At 37.0% G+C, this 18,278-nt stretch overlaps 1 protein-coding gene across 1 annotated transcript in view; it reads right to left on the bottom strand.

The window, feature by feature from the left end:
* Positions 1-18,278, bottom strand: part of LOC126680894 (uncharacterized) — a 28,329-nt gene that overhangs the window by 7,586 nt on the left and 2,465 nt on the right. The window contains exons 2-7 of the mRNA XM_050376162.2: positions 11,460-17,434; positions 8,577-9,568; positions 7,723-8,241; positions 7,162-7,425; positions 6,132-6,352; positions 25-302 (exon numbers count right to left, since the gene is read on the bottom strand). Coding sequence (XP_050232119.1) covers positions 25-302; positions 6,132-6,352; positions 7,162-7,425; positions 7,723-8,241; positions 8,577-9,568; positions 11,460-17,434 — 8,249 coding nt within the window. The remainder of the gene's footprint in view (positions 1-24; positions 303-6,131; positions 6,353-7,161; positions 7,426-7,722; positions 8,242-8,576; positions 9,569-11,459; positions 17,435-18,278) is intronic.

The following is an 18,278-nucleotide window of genomic DNA, read 5'->3' as shown; positions in this document are numbered from 1 at the left end:
ATCAAATAAATGTTTAAAACCCACCTATCAAGAGCCATATTTCTTGTTTGCCCAGATCCAAGGCTAAGGACTACGAGCCATTTGTCAACAACTGGAGTGGTAGTGGTTCCTTCATACAAAATCACATCTATCACATGAAATTTTACTGCAGCATTTGAGCTGCTAAATAACCTTGAAAATTGGAACTTCCTCCACTTCTTTTCTGAAAAGGGGTTCCTCATGGTTGCACATAATGAATCAACACAGGCTGAATAATTTTGGCATGGCTGTTCACCTCCTTCATCCCATGTAGAAAGTGACACCTGTAATTGATTAATAATTACTTACATCGTACATGTCAATATTTGAGGACTACAATGATAATTTATGAGAGCAGAAACACAATTATACAAAAGGTTCAACTTTTGATGTAGTACAATAAAAAACGAATCCCTCCATTCCATAAAAATAGAAAAAGTTGTCACAATTAATGTAAAGATAAAATTATCAAATTACCTCATAGTTTTACTCCCTCCGTCCCAATAGAGTTGTCCACTTTGAGAAATTTGTTTTTTCCAAAACCCTTGTCCACTTCTAAAAAGTAACAATTTTTGAATTTAATCTTCCTATAGTACCCCTATTTAAAATCCACTAATAAACTAATATTTATTGATATCTATAAGTAAATTGAAAGTGGACCCTACCTTAAATAAGGGTATGCTAAGAAAAGTAGAGAAAAAATAATAAAACCTATAATAATAATTGTGTTTTCTTAAACTGTGTAATAATGACAAAGTGGACAACTCTATTGGGACGAAGGGAGTATTATATGAGCATTAAATATAGTGACTCCATGATGATTCACTTTTTAAAATTAAGAGGGTAATGTAGAAATATTCTAAAAAATTAACCATAATTTGTGAACTTAAGTCTTGTGAAAATGTGACTTTTCTATCTTTATGAGATAAAGGAAGTACTTTGTTTCTTAATAGCGACCAACGAAAAGACAGAGCCAGATGAAAACAATGGTTATTAATTCAATACTAGCATCAAATAGAAAGATGGTGTGTAACTTGCGCAAGATAAATTGAACATGTGTTTGTTCACGCTTGAAGCTTCATAAGCATTTGCATGCAGTGTATGTGAGATAAAATGTAGTTGGAGTCTCACGTATCAGCTTGAACTTTTTGGTGAATTGATAATTTGAGTGGTGTTATGTGAGTTCAGAATCGTGTATGACAGCATATATCATGCTTTTATTAGGCTTTATTGCTGTAAATATTTTGTTCATAATAGTATAGTTGAAACTTCCTTATCTAGGCAGATTTGATTAGTAAATATACTGTCTATAGAAAGTTCCTTATTTAGGCAGATTTGATTACTAGAAATCAGCTAGATTTAATTGATGTAATTGCTGAGAATCAGCCATGTATTTTTCTATAAATTGAGAAGAACTCTCACATAGAGAGGCATTCAATCCAATCTGACATGGTATCGGAGCCATAATTCAGAATTCTGATTTTTTTTCGTGATCTTGGGTTTGTTTCTGGGTTCTTTTGAGTGTTTCTTTATTGTTCAGTTTCTTCCAAAACTTTTGGATTCTTTGTTCTTTGGTGAGTGACGGGATCATGTCAGCTACCAACCTAGAAAATTTTGGTGTTCGTTTCACTGGTAGAAATTATTCTACCTGGGAATTTCAGTTTCGCTTATTTGTCACGGGAAAAGAACTTTGGGGACACATTGATGGTACTGATCCAGCACCTACTGAGCTTTCTCAATTGGCTCAGTGGCAAGTCAAGGATGCTAAAGTCATGACCTGGCTTGTCGGATCAGTTGACCAGCTGCTTGTTCCTAATTTGAGGCCATTCAAGACAGCTAAGGGCATGTGGGAGCACTTAAAAAGGGTCTATACTCAGGATAATACAGCCAAGCGCTTCCAATTAGAGTATGAGATTGCTAGTTACTCCCAAGGAGATCTCTCTATTCAAGAATATTTTTCTGGATTTCAGAATATATGGGCTGAATATGTTGACATAATTTATGCCAACGTACCATGCGACTCTCTTTCTGCTGTTCAAGAAGTGCATGAACAAAGCAAGAGAGACCAGTTTTTGATGAAACTACGTCCCGAGTATGAGGCAGCCCGCTCCAATTTGATGAATCGTAATCCTTCTCCTTCTCTGGATGTGTGCCTTGGCGAGTTACTTCGTGAGGAGCAGCGACTCTCAACACAAACTTTATTGCAACAAAATAGAATGCATGGTAATGCAATTGCTTATGCAGCTAATATGAGAGGCCATGAAAAAGACAGACGGCGAGTTCAATGCTATAGCTGCAAGGAATATGGACACATCGCTATTCACTGTACAAAGAAATCTTGCAATTATTGTAAGAAGGCTGGGCACATTATAAGAGATTGTCCTATTCGTCCTCAGAATCGTCAAACTCATCAACCTGCTATTGCTAATCAGGCTGCTCTTAATCAAGCTAATCAAGTTGTTGCTAATCAGGCTGCTGTTGATTCAACAACTGTGGACAGATCTGTTCTTACTCCCGAAATGGTTCAAGAAATGATTATGAGAGCCTTTTCAGCCTTGGGGCTTCAAGGTAAGCATTCTGTGCCATCTTTATCTTGGCTTGTTGATTCTGGCGCATCCAATCACATGACTAGATCATGCGAAAGTCTGAGTAATATTAAAAAATATCATGGAAATATTCAGATTGCTAATGGTAGTGTATTGCCTATTCATGCTATTGGAGATGTTAATTCTTCAATTAAAGATGTTCTTGTGTCACCCGAGCTTTCAACTAGCCTCATTTCGGTAGGACAATTGGTTGATAATAACTGTGATGTGCAATTTTCTCGTGATGGTTGTGTTGTGCAGGATCAGGTGTCGGGGAAGATACTAGCGAAGGGGCCTAAAGTTGGACGCTTGTTTCCTTTGAACTTTTCTATTCCTAATTTTGTTTCTTTGGCTTGTACGACTGTAAACCAAAAAGGTGCAGTATGGCACAGACGTTTAGGACATCCTAACTCTATTGTCTTATCTCATTTAATAAATTCTGGTTTATTAGGAAATAAAGATCAATTCTCCTCTCTTCTTTCTTTTGATTGCTCTACTTGTAAATTGGGTAAGAGTAAGTCTCTTTCTTTTCCTTCTCATGGTAGTCGTACTGAAAGCTGCTTTGATATAATCCATAGTGACGTTTGGGGTATAACTCCAGTAGTATCACATGCTAATTACAAATATTTTGTAACTTTCATTGATGATTACAGCAGGTACACGTGGATCTACTTTCTTCGTTCTAAATCTGAGGTATTTTCTGTCTTTCAAACATTTGTAGCCTATGTTGCGACTCAATTTTCTTCGAAAATAAAAGTACTTCGGTCTGATTCTGGTGGTGAATATATGTCTCATGAATTTCATGATTTCCTCCATAAGCAAGGAATTATTTCCCAACGCTCTTGTCCGTATACGCCACAACAAAATGGTATGGCTGAGCGTAAAAACCGTCATTTGTTAGATGTTGTTCGCACTTTATTATTGGAATCTTTTGTTCCCACTAAATTTTGGGTTGAAGCTTTAAGTACAGCAGTTTACTTAATTAATCGTTTGCCTTCATCTATCTTGAAGTTTGAATCTCCTTACTATCGTCTTCATAATAAGCATCCCAGTTACCTTGACATACATACATTTGGTTGTGTTTGTTTTGTTCATTTGCCACCTCATGAACGTAATAAATTATCTGCTCAGTCTGTTAAATGTGCTTTTATGGGCTATAGTGTGTCACACAAAGGTTATGTTTGTTATGATCCATGCTCTAACAGATTTCGTATTTCTCGTCATGTTGTTTTCTTTGAAAATCAATTTTTCTTTTCTACTTATGTTGAGCCTTCACCAGAGCCACCCATTCTTCCTAATTTTGATGAGGTCACTCCAAATTTTGAACGATTTAAGACAGGATTTGTGTATCAAAGAAGACAACGTCCAACTTTGCAGGTTTCTGAGCTTCATCCCACATCTGAGCCTGATCAAACTACTCCTTCCATAACCACCCAGTCCGACATCATTTTACGCCGCTCGTCGAGAATCAAGCAGCCACCTGAACGGTATGGATTTTCTCATACATCTCTTCATACCAATTTGTCCAATGTTCCTATTCCTTCATATTATTCAGAGGCTGCTAAACATGATTGTTGGCGTAAAGCAATGAAAGAAGAACTTAAAGCTCTTGAGGATAATCACACATGGGATATTGTTTGTTGTCCTAAAGATATTAAGGCTATTGGTTGTAAATGGGTTTACTCAATCAAGCTTCGTTCTGATGGTACTCTAGATCGCTATAAGGCACGGTTGGTTGCTCTTGGTAACAAACAAGAGTATGGGGTGAATTATGAAGAGACTTTTGCTCCGGTTGCCAAAATGACAACAGTTCGACTGGTAATTTCAATTGCTGCCTCACAAGGATGGCCACTTCATCAGATGGATGTTAAAAATGCGTTCCTTCATGGCGATCTCAAAGAAGATATATATATGGTTTTACCACCCGGCTTACCCTCCTCTTCTTCTTTGGATGTATGTAAGCTGAAGCGGTCTTTATATGGGTTGAAACAGGCTCCCCGAGCATGGTTTGATAAATTCAGATCAACTTTATTACAGTTTGCATTCAAGCAGAGTCAATACGACTCTTCTTTATTTCTTTGCAAGACAGCCAATGGTATTGTTCTACTTCTAGTTTATGTTGATGACATTGTTATCACCGGGAGTGATTTTATCTTAATTGCTCGTTTACAACAACACCTGGAAGCCTCATTTCACATGAAAGATCTTGGTCCTCTTACTTACTTTTTGGGTTTGGAAGTCCATCATGACTCTTCAGGTATTTTTTTGCATCAACGTAAGTATACACAAGATTTGCTTACTTTAGCTCGTCTACAAGATGCTTCTTCTGTGGATACTCCACTCGAAATCAACACAAAATATCGCCGCGGGGATGGTACTCTCCTTTCTGATCCTACTGTTTATCGACAGTTGGTGGGTAGCTTAAATTACCTGACTATAACTCGACCTGACATTTCCTTCGCTGTTCAGCAAGTTAGTCAATTCATGCAAAATCCCAGTCATTTGCATTTAGCTGCTGTTCATCGAGTTATTCGATACCTTCGTGGAACACCTAGTCGTGGATTATTCTTTCCAGCTGGTTCTCCTCTTCATCTTGTTGCATATAGCGATGCTGATTGGGCTGGATGTCCTGATACTCGACGATCCGTCACGGGCTGGTGTATGTTTCTTGGTAATTCCTTGATTTCTTGGAAAAGTAAGAAGCAGGATCGTGTTTCTAAATCTTCTACAGAATCAGAATATCGTGCTATGTCTGCTGCTTGTTCAGAGATTATTTGGCTGCGTGGACTTCTAGCTGAGCTTGGCTTCTCTCAGCCTAATCCTACCCCACTTCATGCTGACAACACAAGTGCTATTCAGATTGCCTCTAATCCTGTTTACCATGAGCGTACTAAGCATATTGAAGTGGACTGTCATTCTATTCGGGAAGCATTCGACTCTCAAGTTATTTCTCTTCCACATGTTTCCACCAACCTTCAGATAGCTGATGTATTTACTAAGGCCATGACACGACAACGCCATCAGTTTTTTGTGGGCAAATTGATGCTTCTTGATCAACCAGCATCAATTTGAGGGGGGATGACAGCATATATCATGCTTTTATTAGGCTTTATTGCTGTAAATATTTTGTTCATAATAGTATAGTTGAAACTTCCTTATCTAGGCAGATTTGATTAGTAAATATACTGTCTATAGAAAGTTCCTTATTTAGGCAGATTTGATTACTAGAAATCAGCTAGATTTAATTGATGTAATTGCTGAGAATCAGCCATGTATTTTTCTATAAATTGAGAAGAACTCTCACATAGAGAGGCATTCAATCCAATCTGACAGTGTATTGAATTAACACTTTTATATAAAAATCCATACTCTTACTCTTCTTTTATAGAAATCCATGTTCCAAAAATTGGTTAAGAAATTATTTCCACCCCAACATAAATCATTCATAGTATTTGTGTTCATTTAGTTAAACCATAGGAAGAAGCGGTAATCAAATTGCTGAATTTACGAGAGAGAAAAAAATACTACCTGCAAAACTGACTTCAAGAAAATAATTGTCCTAGAAGCATGCTTCATGAATCTGTCAAAAATTTGATTCACTCTCTTTAACCCCAACTCAAGCCCATTCTTAAGACATTCTGATGATAAAGGCATGCGAATAATAGTAGAATCTTGTGATGACCATGATGTATTTTCACCAATCAGCATAGGATTAAACTGATCACAGAATCGCTCAGTTAAATTTGTACCTGAGACCACATCACAAGACGAAACTCAGTATACAAAAAAAAAAAAAAAGGAAACATGAAATATAAAAATGGGGGTTTAGTCTTATACAGCCCAATCAGAACTTGGACGAATATGAAATTTCATGAAAAAGACAGTCGGTTTTTAGTAGATGAAACAGAGGCATGCTGGTAATAGTAGAATCTTGTATTGACCAGTATTGTCATCAATCAGCATAAAATTACATTGATCACAAAATTGCAGTTAATACTTTCCTAGATTCCGTTAAAAAAAAAAACTTTCCTAGACCATGGTCCTAGGACAACATACTCATATGCAGGCAGGAACCACCATGTGTGTCCACCAACATGTGTCTAATGGACCATGGACCATCATCTAGGCAAGAATTTCCAGTTAAATTTATGCATGAGCCCACATCAGAAGAAACAACTCAGCTTCACTGTGCAACAAAGAAAAGAATGAAAATAAAAAAGGAGGTTTAGAAAAGTACAGCACTTGCAGAACATGAATAAAATAAAATTTAATGGAAGACGTGAAATACAATTACATGGATATCTATCTAAAAAACTGAGCTTTTGTGCTAAATGGGTGTTGTGCAGGATGATACTATTATAGTTGCAAGCAGATCTAATGATTTCTATGAAGTGCTTGAACATAGGATCTCAGATCTGAATTTAGAGACAAAATTGCCAGAAAGAATTTAACCTTGACCACACCAAAAAAAGGGGAAAAAAGATGCTTGAAACTGAAAGAGCAACATCCATGAAAGAATAGGAAGGTGGTGATGAAAATTCTTTCATGAGTGCGGTACCTATCAGAGAAAACATTTTTGCTGCTGGAGTATGACTTGAAGGTACACCCAGTGCAAGACCAGAAGGATCAAACATATACAACCATCCACCAGAAATAATCGACAAGAGATCACATATAAAGTAACAGCTAAGAAGCCCCAAGCCATAATTGATAGTATTTCCCCGAAGTCTCCATGGAGGGAGAAGCTGAAGGCTGCTAACTTCCTCTCTATTCAAATTCACACCTTCTAAAACGGCAACTAGAGCAGGCCCTTGGAAATCACCTTCAAAATTTTGAAACCAAAATACAAAACATGTCAGATTCGCCAGAAGAAAGCTATATACACCAAAAAGCAAAATAATTTATTAGAATTATTTAAGATTGATGTTTCCTGCCTAATGAGGCATATGTTAGTAGGAAGGATTATTAGAAAAAAAGAAACATTTACTGCCAAACGCATTACTATCTTACACCCAGAGAGGCAAAGAAAGCAAAATAACACTAAAAGATTTCTACTAAAATATTGTTATGCCATGTAGCCATCTAAAACGATACAGAGGCATAATTCATAGCTGATTACCTAAATTGTGCTGCAGCAAAGACTGACGAGGATGCTCCCTCTTGTCAAATATTAGGTGCAACTTTTTGGCTTTGCAGCCATCTGCCAACTCCAGAAGGTCAAACAACAAAAATTCATTGTTCCCATACAACGCTAGAAGTTCATTTATCTTAGCAAAATCCATGCATGGTAAATCTTTAGTCATATCTTCATCTACCAAAGAGAGACAGCGGAGTGATTTCACCCCCAATCTATTTGCCAAATCATTGCTGATGCTGGGATGAATAAAATGTTTCCCAGTTAAAGCACTGTTTTCCATCCACGGTGCATCATTATAAACAAGATCCCTCGAAACCATCAAAACTCCAGAAGAATCTGGCATTAATAATGATGTGTTAGAAGCCTCAGACATGGTATTATCCGAACAACAATCTGCAATAGCTTCAAGGACACGATTGACAAAACCTAACTGATCAGATGATAGAGGATCCCCTTTAACATCAATATGTAAGCGTTGAAGAACATGTAAGTAATCCTGTTAGATTCCATCTTAAAACCAATTGGTATTAAGTGGAGGTGCCCAACCAATATATAAACACATGTCCACTCACACACACAACCAATGTGGGATTTCCCACTTTAACACTCCCCCTCACGCGTAGCGTGTACGGGCCGAGCAACAAAGTCCCCCCTCACGTAAATCTCACGTGGGCCGGGCCAAACTCAAATTGTGTGAATGGACAAGGCTCTGATACCATGTTAGATTCCATCTTAAAACCAATTGGTATTAAGTGGAGGTGCCCAACCAATATATAAACACATGTCCACTCACACACACAACCAATGTGGGATTTCCCACTTTAACAAATCCCAAATATCAAAACTAAGCCTCACACCAATTTCCAAAAGCAAATCTCTGAATTCTGATAACTCGGATGGTACAACATACAAATAGGGGGTATATTTCACAGGTGAATCAAATGCAAGTAAATTTGGCGATACAAAATCATCACCAATCCAAACTGAGGAAACACCATCTAAAGCTGATTTTAACGCAATAAATTCATCAGTACCAATATATTCTTGCAACATAGAATAAAGTGCTGGAATTCCCTTTTGCAATGTGGTATCAAGATTGAGTCTCATAGAAGAGTTGCACTTTAGCTTATTGTAGGACTTGGATAGTTCACTCAATTGTAGTGATAAGACATCTACCTTTGGACGATCCATCCAACCCAGTTTCTGTTGTAAGTATTTTGAGACCCGTTCAACATCTAGTATATACATAGCACATGACACAGTCCACATCTGTGATTTAGGTCTCACAACGTTTGGAGCTGCTAATTGCTTATTAGACATTAACCAAGGCAGTCCCTCTAGGGGCGGATCAGTACAAACAGGACACCAATCAATATTCTTCATTTCAAACCAAAAATCTTCTTCTGGCTTATCATCAACCAAGTTGGTCAAGAGATATTCAACATCTAGAGCATCTTCAAAGCAATTCTTATCTCTCTCAAGAGAACCAAGATACGCTGCATCACCATTTGCAACACCATTTTTCTGACAAACCAAATTATCCTGCAACAGATTGCAATTGCCTTCATTCTCCTGAGAAGACAGTTTAACTGCAAGAGCATCTAAACAGGTAACCAACCTCCTCCCATAACTCACTGCTTCTGAGCTACCATAATCATGGAACATAGCCACAGATCTAGCACAATCAAGAAAACCAGATAAACCCAGAGTTTTTTTAAGCCCCAAGGTAATTAAAATCTCCAAATTTTCTGGATCCGAGAATTCCTTGGATGGAAAAAAGGCACTATGCAGAACCTTTTGGAGCTCAGGGACACGGGGATCATAGAGCCTGAAAAAACCAGCATTGCAAGGAAATGATGATGTTGAGAAATTTTGCAAGCAAACAGAACAAACGCATAATCAATGGTGTGTTTTACTTTTATGTTAACAGCAGCCCCTTTTGTACAAAGTCCATACTTGTAGTGAAGAGTTCTATTTGGGTGTAAGGCTGACAATTAAGCTTGTGTCATAATTATGTCATTTTAACCTGTTCATATCAGACACATTTTACTGTTCCAACCACAACATAATTAAGCAAAAGGGTTTAAACCTTCAACGCTAACAGGTTAGCACACGATGCATGACACAACTTAATCATTCAATAACTAGTTATGTTGAATTTTGACACATGCTAACCCTAATCAAGTTGTTTTAACAATGGCTACCTAGACCAACATGTTTAATGCTACCAAGATTGAGTTACTTTAGAAAAATCACATAAACAGTTCACAGCTAAAAGGTAAATCTAACATACACTTATTATTTCACCCAGCGGCTTGCACTTTTAGGTAAATTGATTATTTCACATCGTATCGGAGCCTCGATGATCGGAAGATTAGAGTTTGATCCTTGAAAACCCTTATTTAATTAATTAAAGTAATTGAGTACAAAGTGAGGCAAAGCTGTGTGTTTGATTGTTTGCACTTCAAGCCCAATAGGCATTTGCATGAAGAGGGTGAGTTAAAGACAATATTATTTTTGGAGTCTCACTCAACACCTTGAACTTTTGGGTGAATTGATTATTTGTCATATATAAACTAGTTTCTAACCACATGCTATGCATAATTGCATATGAGTTTTATTATTTAATCTGTTATTAATAATTTATTTTATAACTATAGATTAAACTAAAACTTAATTTCATAATCATATTAATTTTTTAATATGCTCTATAATTAAAAATGTGTATTATTTAGTTGAGCAAATATTAATTAATTTCTAACTTTTTATAAATTAAATTAAAACTTAATCGTGAAGTTATATTAATTTTTTTAGTAAAGGTTTTATTGGAATTTTATGTGTTATTTATTTGACCAAATATCAATTAATTACTTTATAATTTGAATCAAAAAAGTAACTTTTATAACTATATAATTTTTTTTAATTGAAGTATTTATTGTGAACTGTAGTTTTACGTGTTGTTTGTTTAATATGTTATTAACTAATTATTTGTAACTTGAATCGAAATTTAATGTTTTATAGTTATATTATTTTTATTTTCTAAAGAAACAGTATTATTTTCACAAGAATCCAGCTAATTTTGTTTGTTTGATATGTTATTAACAAATTACTTGTAACTTGAATCGAAATTTAATGTTTTATAATTATATTATTTTTATTTTCAAAAGAAACAATCTTATTTTTCACAAGAATCCAGCTAGTTTTAGTAGTAGTAGTAATTCAGCATTATTATAATCTCATGAATATTAAATAACTGAAATAATCAAAGTCTATTATTAAATAAAAATAATTAGTTTAAACTAAATAATTAGGTTATCCAATTTGAGAACCACTTATAGCACTAGAAACACACCACACTACAAGTGAGAAGGGAGCAGGATCAACACCATTAGCATACAAGTGAAGCAAGCAACTAAAAAAAAATCATATAATGTTTTAGAACGAAATTACAAGTTCATGGATTAATTAAAAGTTAAATGTCCTATCGTAATCAAGGATGTTAGTTTTACCAGAAAAACAGTGGGAAGCTCTTAAGGCATTGAATTATCTTTTGAGTATGTAACCACGCTATTAAGCAATATAAATATAAAAAATGCAGCAAAGTAGCCTCACATAAACAATGAAATGCATATGAACCAGTTGGAACATTAAAAAATTGAACGAATTTGCAATCAAACAAATGGAACCAATGATGAAAGTACAATAAAACAAATACGTACCTAGATGGCTGTTGCCATGTTCCATTGGCAGCCAATACAAAAGGTGTAGTGCTAAGTGTGGATTTGATAGTAATATCACCCTCAGTCAAAAGCTTCACATCAGTTAGAATGGCTGCAATAACCTCTCTTTGTGAAAGGAAGTCTGCCATGCGGTTAAGTACATAAACCTTATAAAATTCTGCGGTCGATGGCTCTTTTATCTCTAAGTACCTTGTTAGAATAACTCTCTCTCTTTCTGATTCAGAGCGCACAAATTCATCATCCAAGAGATCCTCCCGTACACCCATTGGCATAAGCAATTTGGCAGGTTTAGTCAGACTAACTAGTTTTCTGCTTCTGTATGACTCAAACATGGGAAGGTGTTTGATGACATCAATACATTGGTCATCCATCTGCTCTTCAAAGAACCACTTTGACTGAAGAATAAAACTCCGTAGTTCGTGCAACTCAGCTTCTGATGCAAGAGCAAAAAGTCCCTTGATGTTCTCTGGTCTACCAGCTATGGCAAGAAATGCATTTAATATTCCCACCGCTGTTGGAGACTGCACATAATTTCCCAGCCCTGGATGTTCAATTTTTAGGTCTCTCCTCAAGAATAAACATCCTACTTTAAGCAACAAAGTAGACATGTTTTCACTCCACCCATCATCTGCAATCACATTAGAATCTGGAACTAACTGCAAAAGGTAATTTTCTCCAACAGGTAATATTGGCCAGCTAGAAAATATTGAGAGATCATCACAACATGACTTCAGATAATTCCAGAGCAACATTATCCAATCTAAACTTGGTTGACCCTGATTACCAGGAGTCCAAGTTACCTTCTTGGAGAGCTGCCACTCAACTGGAAGCAGCTTCACAAAGAGCTTTTCAAGTAAATTGCACGACAGAAAAGAAATATTTGATTTCTCGCTCTCTGCTAAGCTGCATAGCTTTTCATAAACAGTTTCAGGGATTTCATGGTCCACCAGTTGATGTGGAATAGAATCCTTGAGAAGACCATATTCATCTCCCCGTGCAATATAAATTCTTTCACCAGACCCGTTTTTTTCAAAGGTTGTAAATGAACCATTGGCAAGAGGCAACAATGTTAAACCATACAGATTATGTGTTTGAATTGGAACTTTCATATCAAGTAAACAATATTCAAGAGTCAAAAGCATTGAATCTCTGTCCTTAAATCCACGTTTCTTCCGAATCAACAGTGTTCTTAACAACTGCGGTGTCAGAAAGTGCAAAGACGGGCAGGCTTCCATAAATCTCTCAACAATTGGCTTGGAAACTGTCACAAGAGGTAGGCCAGCATCTGATAATGCTTCTACAAGCTCATTTACCTTGTAAAAGTTAAAATCAGGAAAAAGTACTTGTTTAGCAGCACTCCACTGTCCTTGTCTAACTTTTGTGTGAAATACACGAAGACCAGATTCAGCAATAAAGCTGTATAACATCCGCACCATTGATGCCCAAGGCTCCAAAGCAGTTGCTGTTGGCCAATATGAAAAGAACAAGTCACATGGGCCAATCTCCAGGGCAATTTTCTCAAGCAAATGACCATAAGCAGGGGCAGCAACAGCTTCAAGGATGTGCATGTTCCAGTCTGACCGCTTTTTTCCACCCCCTGCCATGTCATTACCGAACCAGATGTCTCTCCTGTTAGAGGACAGCTCAAAATATGAATTAACGTGCACTGGAAGCCCAGTGCTGATAGGCAGAGGTAAAAAACAGAAAGCACGACCCTCAAAGTTCTTCCTTTGCTGGACGGAAGCCTCAGAAACTTGAAACATCTTAGAAGTACAAGCCTCTGCATAATTGACATCACTTGATTCCCCATCCCTCTTGACAGACTGTATATATGCAGCAACACAAGCCCACGGTATTGATTTATGAGATTTTTCATTAGCAATTGCAGTGCTTCCCTTTGTTTGCCAACGACCTAAACTCTCACCAGTTATCCAACAGTGTGAAAATATCCCAGATGGTTTTTCCTCTGTCAGGACAATCTTCTTACATCTGTATGGCAAATCCTTATCCATGGATTTGCTCAATTTTAGCAGCAATTGATCTTTATCCATCCCATTACTTTGACTTCCACTGATAAGACTAAATACTTCATTCATCTTACTGGACTCTTCTTGCTCAACAATGCTATTTCTGCTCACACGATGCAAGAGCTGCATTTCATAAGCATTCCCTTCCTTCACAAAAACAGAGATACTTTTCACATTGCGGAGAAAAGGTAAAGTATCAGAAACAACCCCAGAAAAGGACGCAAAGAGAGACATGACATCTTCAGGTGCATATCCTTCTTTTTTTATCTGGCTACGAAGTGCAACTGCAGAGTTTCTAAGAGGAAAACGAAAGAGGGTGCCAGGAAATGGATTCTGCAAATCACAGCCAAAATGCAAGAATGGAGAGAACTGATCAGGAAACTGTTCCAAGATATTCCTCCCCACAAATTTAATTCTCAAGCCAGGATGCGAAGGGGAGATCCCAGGCAAGTTGCAAGCATGAGGATCAAACATAACAATGTTTTCCCCGGAAACAAATGTAGGTATATCTGTGAAATGATAAACACAATTAAACCCAAGCCCAAATCTTCCAATTGCAAGAGGCTTCTCCAATTTGCTCTCTTGACCAATACGAGAGATCGCATAAAGATCCTGTGGACTGAAAACAGAGTCATTGAAACAATATAGAGCAGGGCCTTGCCAATCTGCCATTTCAGGGCAGAGAACAGAAGAAGTCCCATACTGAGTTTTATCCAAAAAGAATATAACTTCTGAAGCCCCAGCATCCTCAGCATTTTGTACCAGTTCAAAAAGAATCCCAGGACCATCTGCATACATCTCAAGTATATGTTTAAGTCTTGTAGTCAATGCTTCATGCTGCCCAAAGGCTTCAGCTGCACCAGATAAACCAAAATTCATTGAATCAGCACTCTCAGCAAGTAAGTTCCTACGAAGTGAGCATACACCAAGCTTCTCTGCAACTTCATTAGAGATATTTCCATGGACAAATTTATGAACTGTCCTTTTCGTATTTACAGCCACGGAAGAAGCACCAATTGAGCTATTGGCAACATCTGAACCAAGCAACCAGGGAGCGTCATTATAAACTAAATCATTGGCAGGAAAAAGTCTTCCGGAAATGTCTGGTAAATAAATTTTAACTTCTTGTTCATGAAATTGAACTTCAGCAAGATGCTGAACAATCAGTATGGCTGCCCTAACTTCTTGTAGATCTAAAGGACAAGATCCTTTCCTCATAGCCATTCTTACTAAAATATTAGCAAAATCTAGGGGCTTAAAATACTCTCGAAGGCCAAGCTCCAAAAATAGATCTTTGAAAACAGCTAAATCAACAGGTATAACACGAACATAAGGTGCCAAATGAAGAGGACCGTCAAGAACAACCTCATCTGTGGTAGCAAACCCATCTCCCACCCAAACCCAACGAGCCCCTTCAAGAACAGCCTTCATAATTTCCATCTCATCTGAACCAATCAAGCTCATCATTATTGAGTAAGCCCTTGGCATTGCCAAAGCTAATTCCTGCCTAAGAACCTGATCTTTTATAATCTCATTGTTCTTTCCGAGCTCAAGTAATTGAGCAGCAAGTGCACTTCCTCCAGGTGGACATAACCATCCAAGATTATAGGATAATGCACTGGAAGAGCATTCACCATCCAATATTCTCATGCTGGCTGAAACTAGCCACATATCTGTTTGTAATCTGACAAGCTTAGGAGGAGCAACTGCAGATGACACAACAGGCCATGGCAAACTCTGAAATGGAGCAGAAACCATTACAGGACACCAAGAAATCATCCGCAGATTATTCCAGAAATTTTCAAGGTCAGATTTTAAGTTGCGTGGTCTAAACGCAGTTGCAGCTCGTGAAAAAACTCTGTTAATTCCTTGATCGTCATTTACTTGGTCAGGTAACCACTTTATAGCATTTACTTCCAAATAGGAAATGAGCACTTTACCTCTGGAATGTGCTTTTTGTTGATCCTCATGCATCAGTTTTTCTACTTGTCGAGCACTTTCTACGACTGTCTCAGGAGAAACAGATGCTCTGAGGCCCAAAGCGTGTAGCATATCCAGAAAGTCAGGTTCTTGGAAAGCACCACTAGGAAAGCTGTCAGAATCATCTAATAAAGCACATAACTCTTCATTACGAGGATCATAGAGCACTGCAGGAGACTTTATAGCACCACTAAAGGTTGGAACAAATTCCAAATTTCTCAAAATATCCTTGAAAGCCGGATCCTCTAAACACAGTTGTGGCAGATTTCGCAAAACAGAAAGCATAATACTGTCACGAACTTCAGGTTTCAACTTCTTGATATTATCAAAGACCTGCTGCCTATAAAAGCGGGCCTTCCCCATTCTCTCAATGCCATAATATCTCATCAAAATCTCTTGTTCAACATTTGAGGAAGTCAACACAAATTCAGAACCCAGAAAATTGTCAGGGACATCTAATGGTGGTAAGAATTTTCGATGGTTTTCTAGATCAGAGAAAAGAGCATCTTCATAAGATTGTCCACTATAAACTTTATAAATGGGAAGCTTCTTACAATTGCTTATGATAGAACCATCAACGCAGTCTCCCAAATACCATTTTGGATCAAGAAGAAACCTTCGCAGTTCATCCCTTTCTTCAGCACTCAAAATATGAAACAATGATTGCGTTTTAACACCATTTGCAGAGACGATATCAGTGATCGACTCTAACACACCAGCATAAGTAGCTTCACTTACATAGAGAGACAAATCTGGATGTTCAACTCCATAAGCTGTATTAAGTATCTTGCATCCAATCTTTAAAAGAGCATCATGAACTAAAACAGGAAGTTTATCTGCTCTGATCAGCTTTGATTGTCTTGAAGGTCTGTACAAGTGGCCAGATATTGATGGCAAGATGGGCCAATCATCAAACAGGGACAACCTTTTGCAGTGCTGTTGAAGATATTGCCAGAATAGCTGAAACCATGACGAGGACGGGTGGTCCCTACAAGATGAAGGATTCCATAATACTTTACTTTTACATCTCCAATCAGCAGGTACAAATCTAGGAAATAACTTAAGGAAGCAAGTAATACTGAAAATTGTAAGATTTGCTTTTGATGACTCAGCAATAGCAGAAAGTCTGCTTAGTATGTGCACAGGAATCCTATAATCAATTATTTTATCAGAAATTTGTTCGAGTAAATTGTACTCTAACTCGTTGCAAATAAAATAAGAAGTGCCTTTGGAAGCTTCAGAGAACATTCCAAAATCACCATTCACTAAAGGAAGAAGTGGCAAGTTCGATGCTTGCAAACCAACATCAGCATCAATTAAGTCCCCGAGACAATATTCCAACAATACAAGCTTGTAGGATTTGGATAATGTCAAAAGTGTTGTGCATTCCCTGAGATAATGGCGCACTGTATCGGGAGTGACAACATTCTGCTCAAAACCAGTAGCATATTTCAAAAGCTTATCATACAAAAGAACTGGCAAATGGATGATAGGCATTCCTAACTTTAGCAGGGCTTCGCCAAGTTCCCTGCTTTTAGTGAACTCCTCATCATGAAGGAAGGCTTCAACAGGTGCCACCCATTTTCCACCTTCAGATTCTGAATGCAGTACAGGAGCATCGCCAATTTTCTTGAATATATGCTCAACTAAAATGTTCCAAGGCTCTTCAAATGAGCCAGAAGGCCATAAGGAGTAGTATGAATCTATTGATCCTAACAGACCTTGCACACGAAGCAGCAAATACTTAAACGTAGGAGCTACAACATCTTCTAAAAGAAGTCTATTCCAGACAGAGCGAATTTTTCCACTTCTATCCATGTCTGCTCCATACCAAATGCCACGGCGATTTGAAGAAACCTCAAAGTAACCATTAATTTGCACACTGAGTCCAGTTCTTACAGGCAATGGAAGAAAACAAAATGCCTGACCGAGCTTCAGATCATCATTCTGTGTGCAAAATCACATTACAACTAGGTGAGACTTATAGGTTGTAATTCGGAGGGTTATAGAAAAGTTAATAATATGGCCAAACTAAGCATGAGGACTATGTTTATTGTCCAACAAAATATCTGCAGAACTGAAAAATTATTCCACGAGCATTAATTCAAGACCCTAAATTAGTTCAGTATGCACAGTTACTATCCAGAAAAATTCATTTTTAAATTCGATAATAAAATTATTTCTTAGACACTGAGAAAAATAGTATATAATAATGAATCTATTAATCAAAACAACAGAAAATTAATAACATGAAATATTTGCTACTCTCTTGAAAGATTATGTTGGCAATATATCGGGTAATTGATCCTGAAGATCACTGAACTTTCAGATTTTTTCATTTCAGTCACTAAACTCTTTTTTTTTTCATTTTGATCACTGAACTTTCATTTTTTTTCATTTTGGTATTTCAGGCCAAAAATGCTTAGGTGGCAGCCGGAATTTGACATGTGACAACCGGATTTGACAAGTTTTACTTTGAAAATTTATCATATATACATAATTTCACTTTGAAAATGAATTTTTAGATCAATTAATGCATAGATGACAAATTTTCAGGTTAAAAAAAATTAATTCCGGCTGCCACCTAAGCATTTTTGGCCGAAAAATACCAAAATGAAAAAAAATGAAAGTTCAATGATCAAAATGAAAAGAAAAATAGTTTAGTGACTGAAATGAAAAAACTCGAAAGTTCAGTTATCTTCAAGATCAATTACCCCAATATATCAAAGTATTTTAAAAGGTCTATAGGTAATATATCCAAGTATCTTAAAAGATCAATGGACACAACCAG

This window comes from Mercurialis annua, linkage group LG5 (genome assembly GCF_937616625.2).
Source record: "Mercurialis annua linkage group LG5, ddMerAnnu1.2, whole genome shotgun sequence".
NCBI classification, from domain to species: Eukaryota; Viridiplantae; Streptophyta; class Magnoliopsida; order Malpighiales; family Euphorbiaceae; genus Mercurialis; species Mercurialis annua.
The sequence above is the reverse complement of the archived record's forward strand: the minus strand, read 5'-3'. Positions and strand labels throughout refer to the sequence as shown.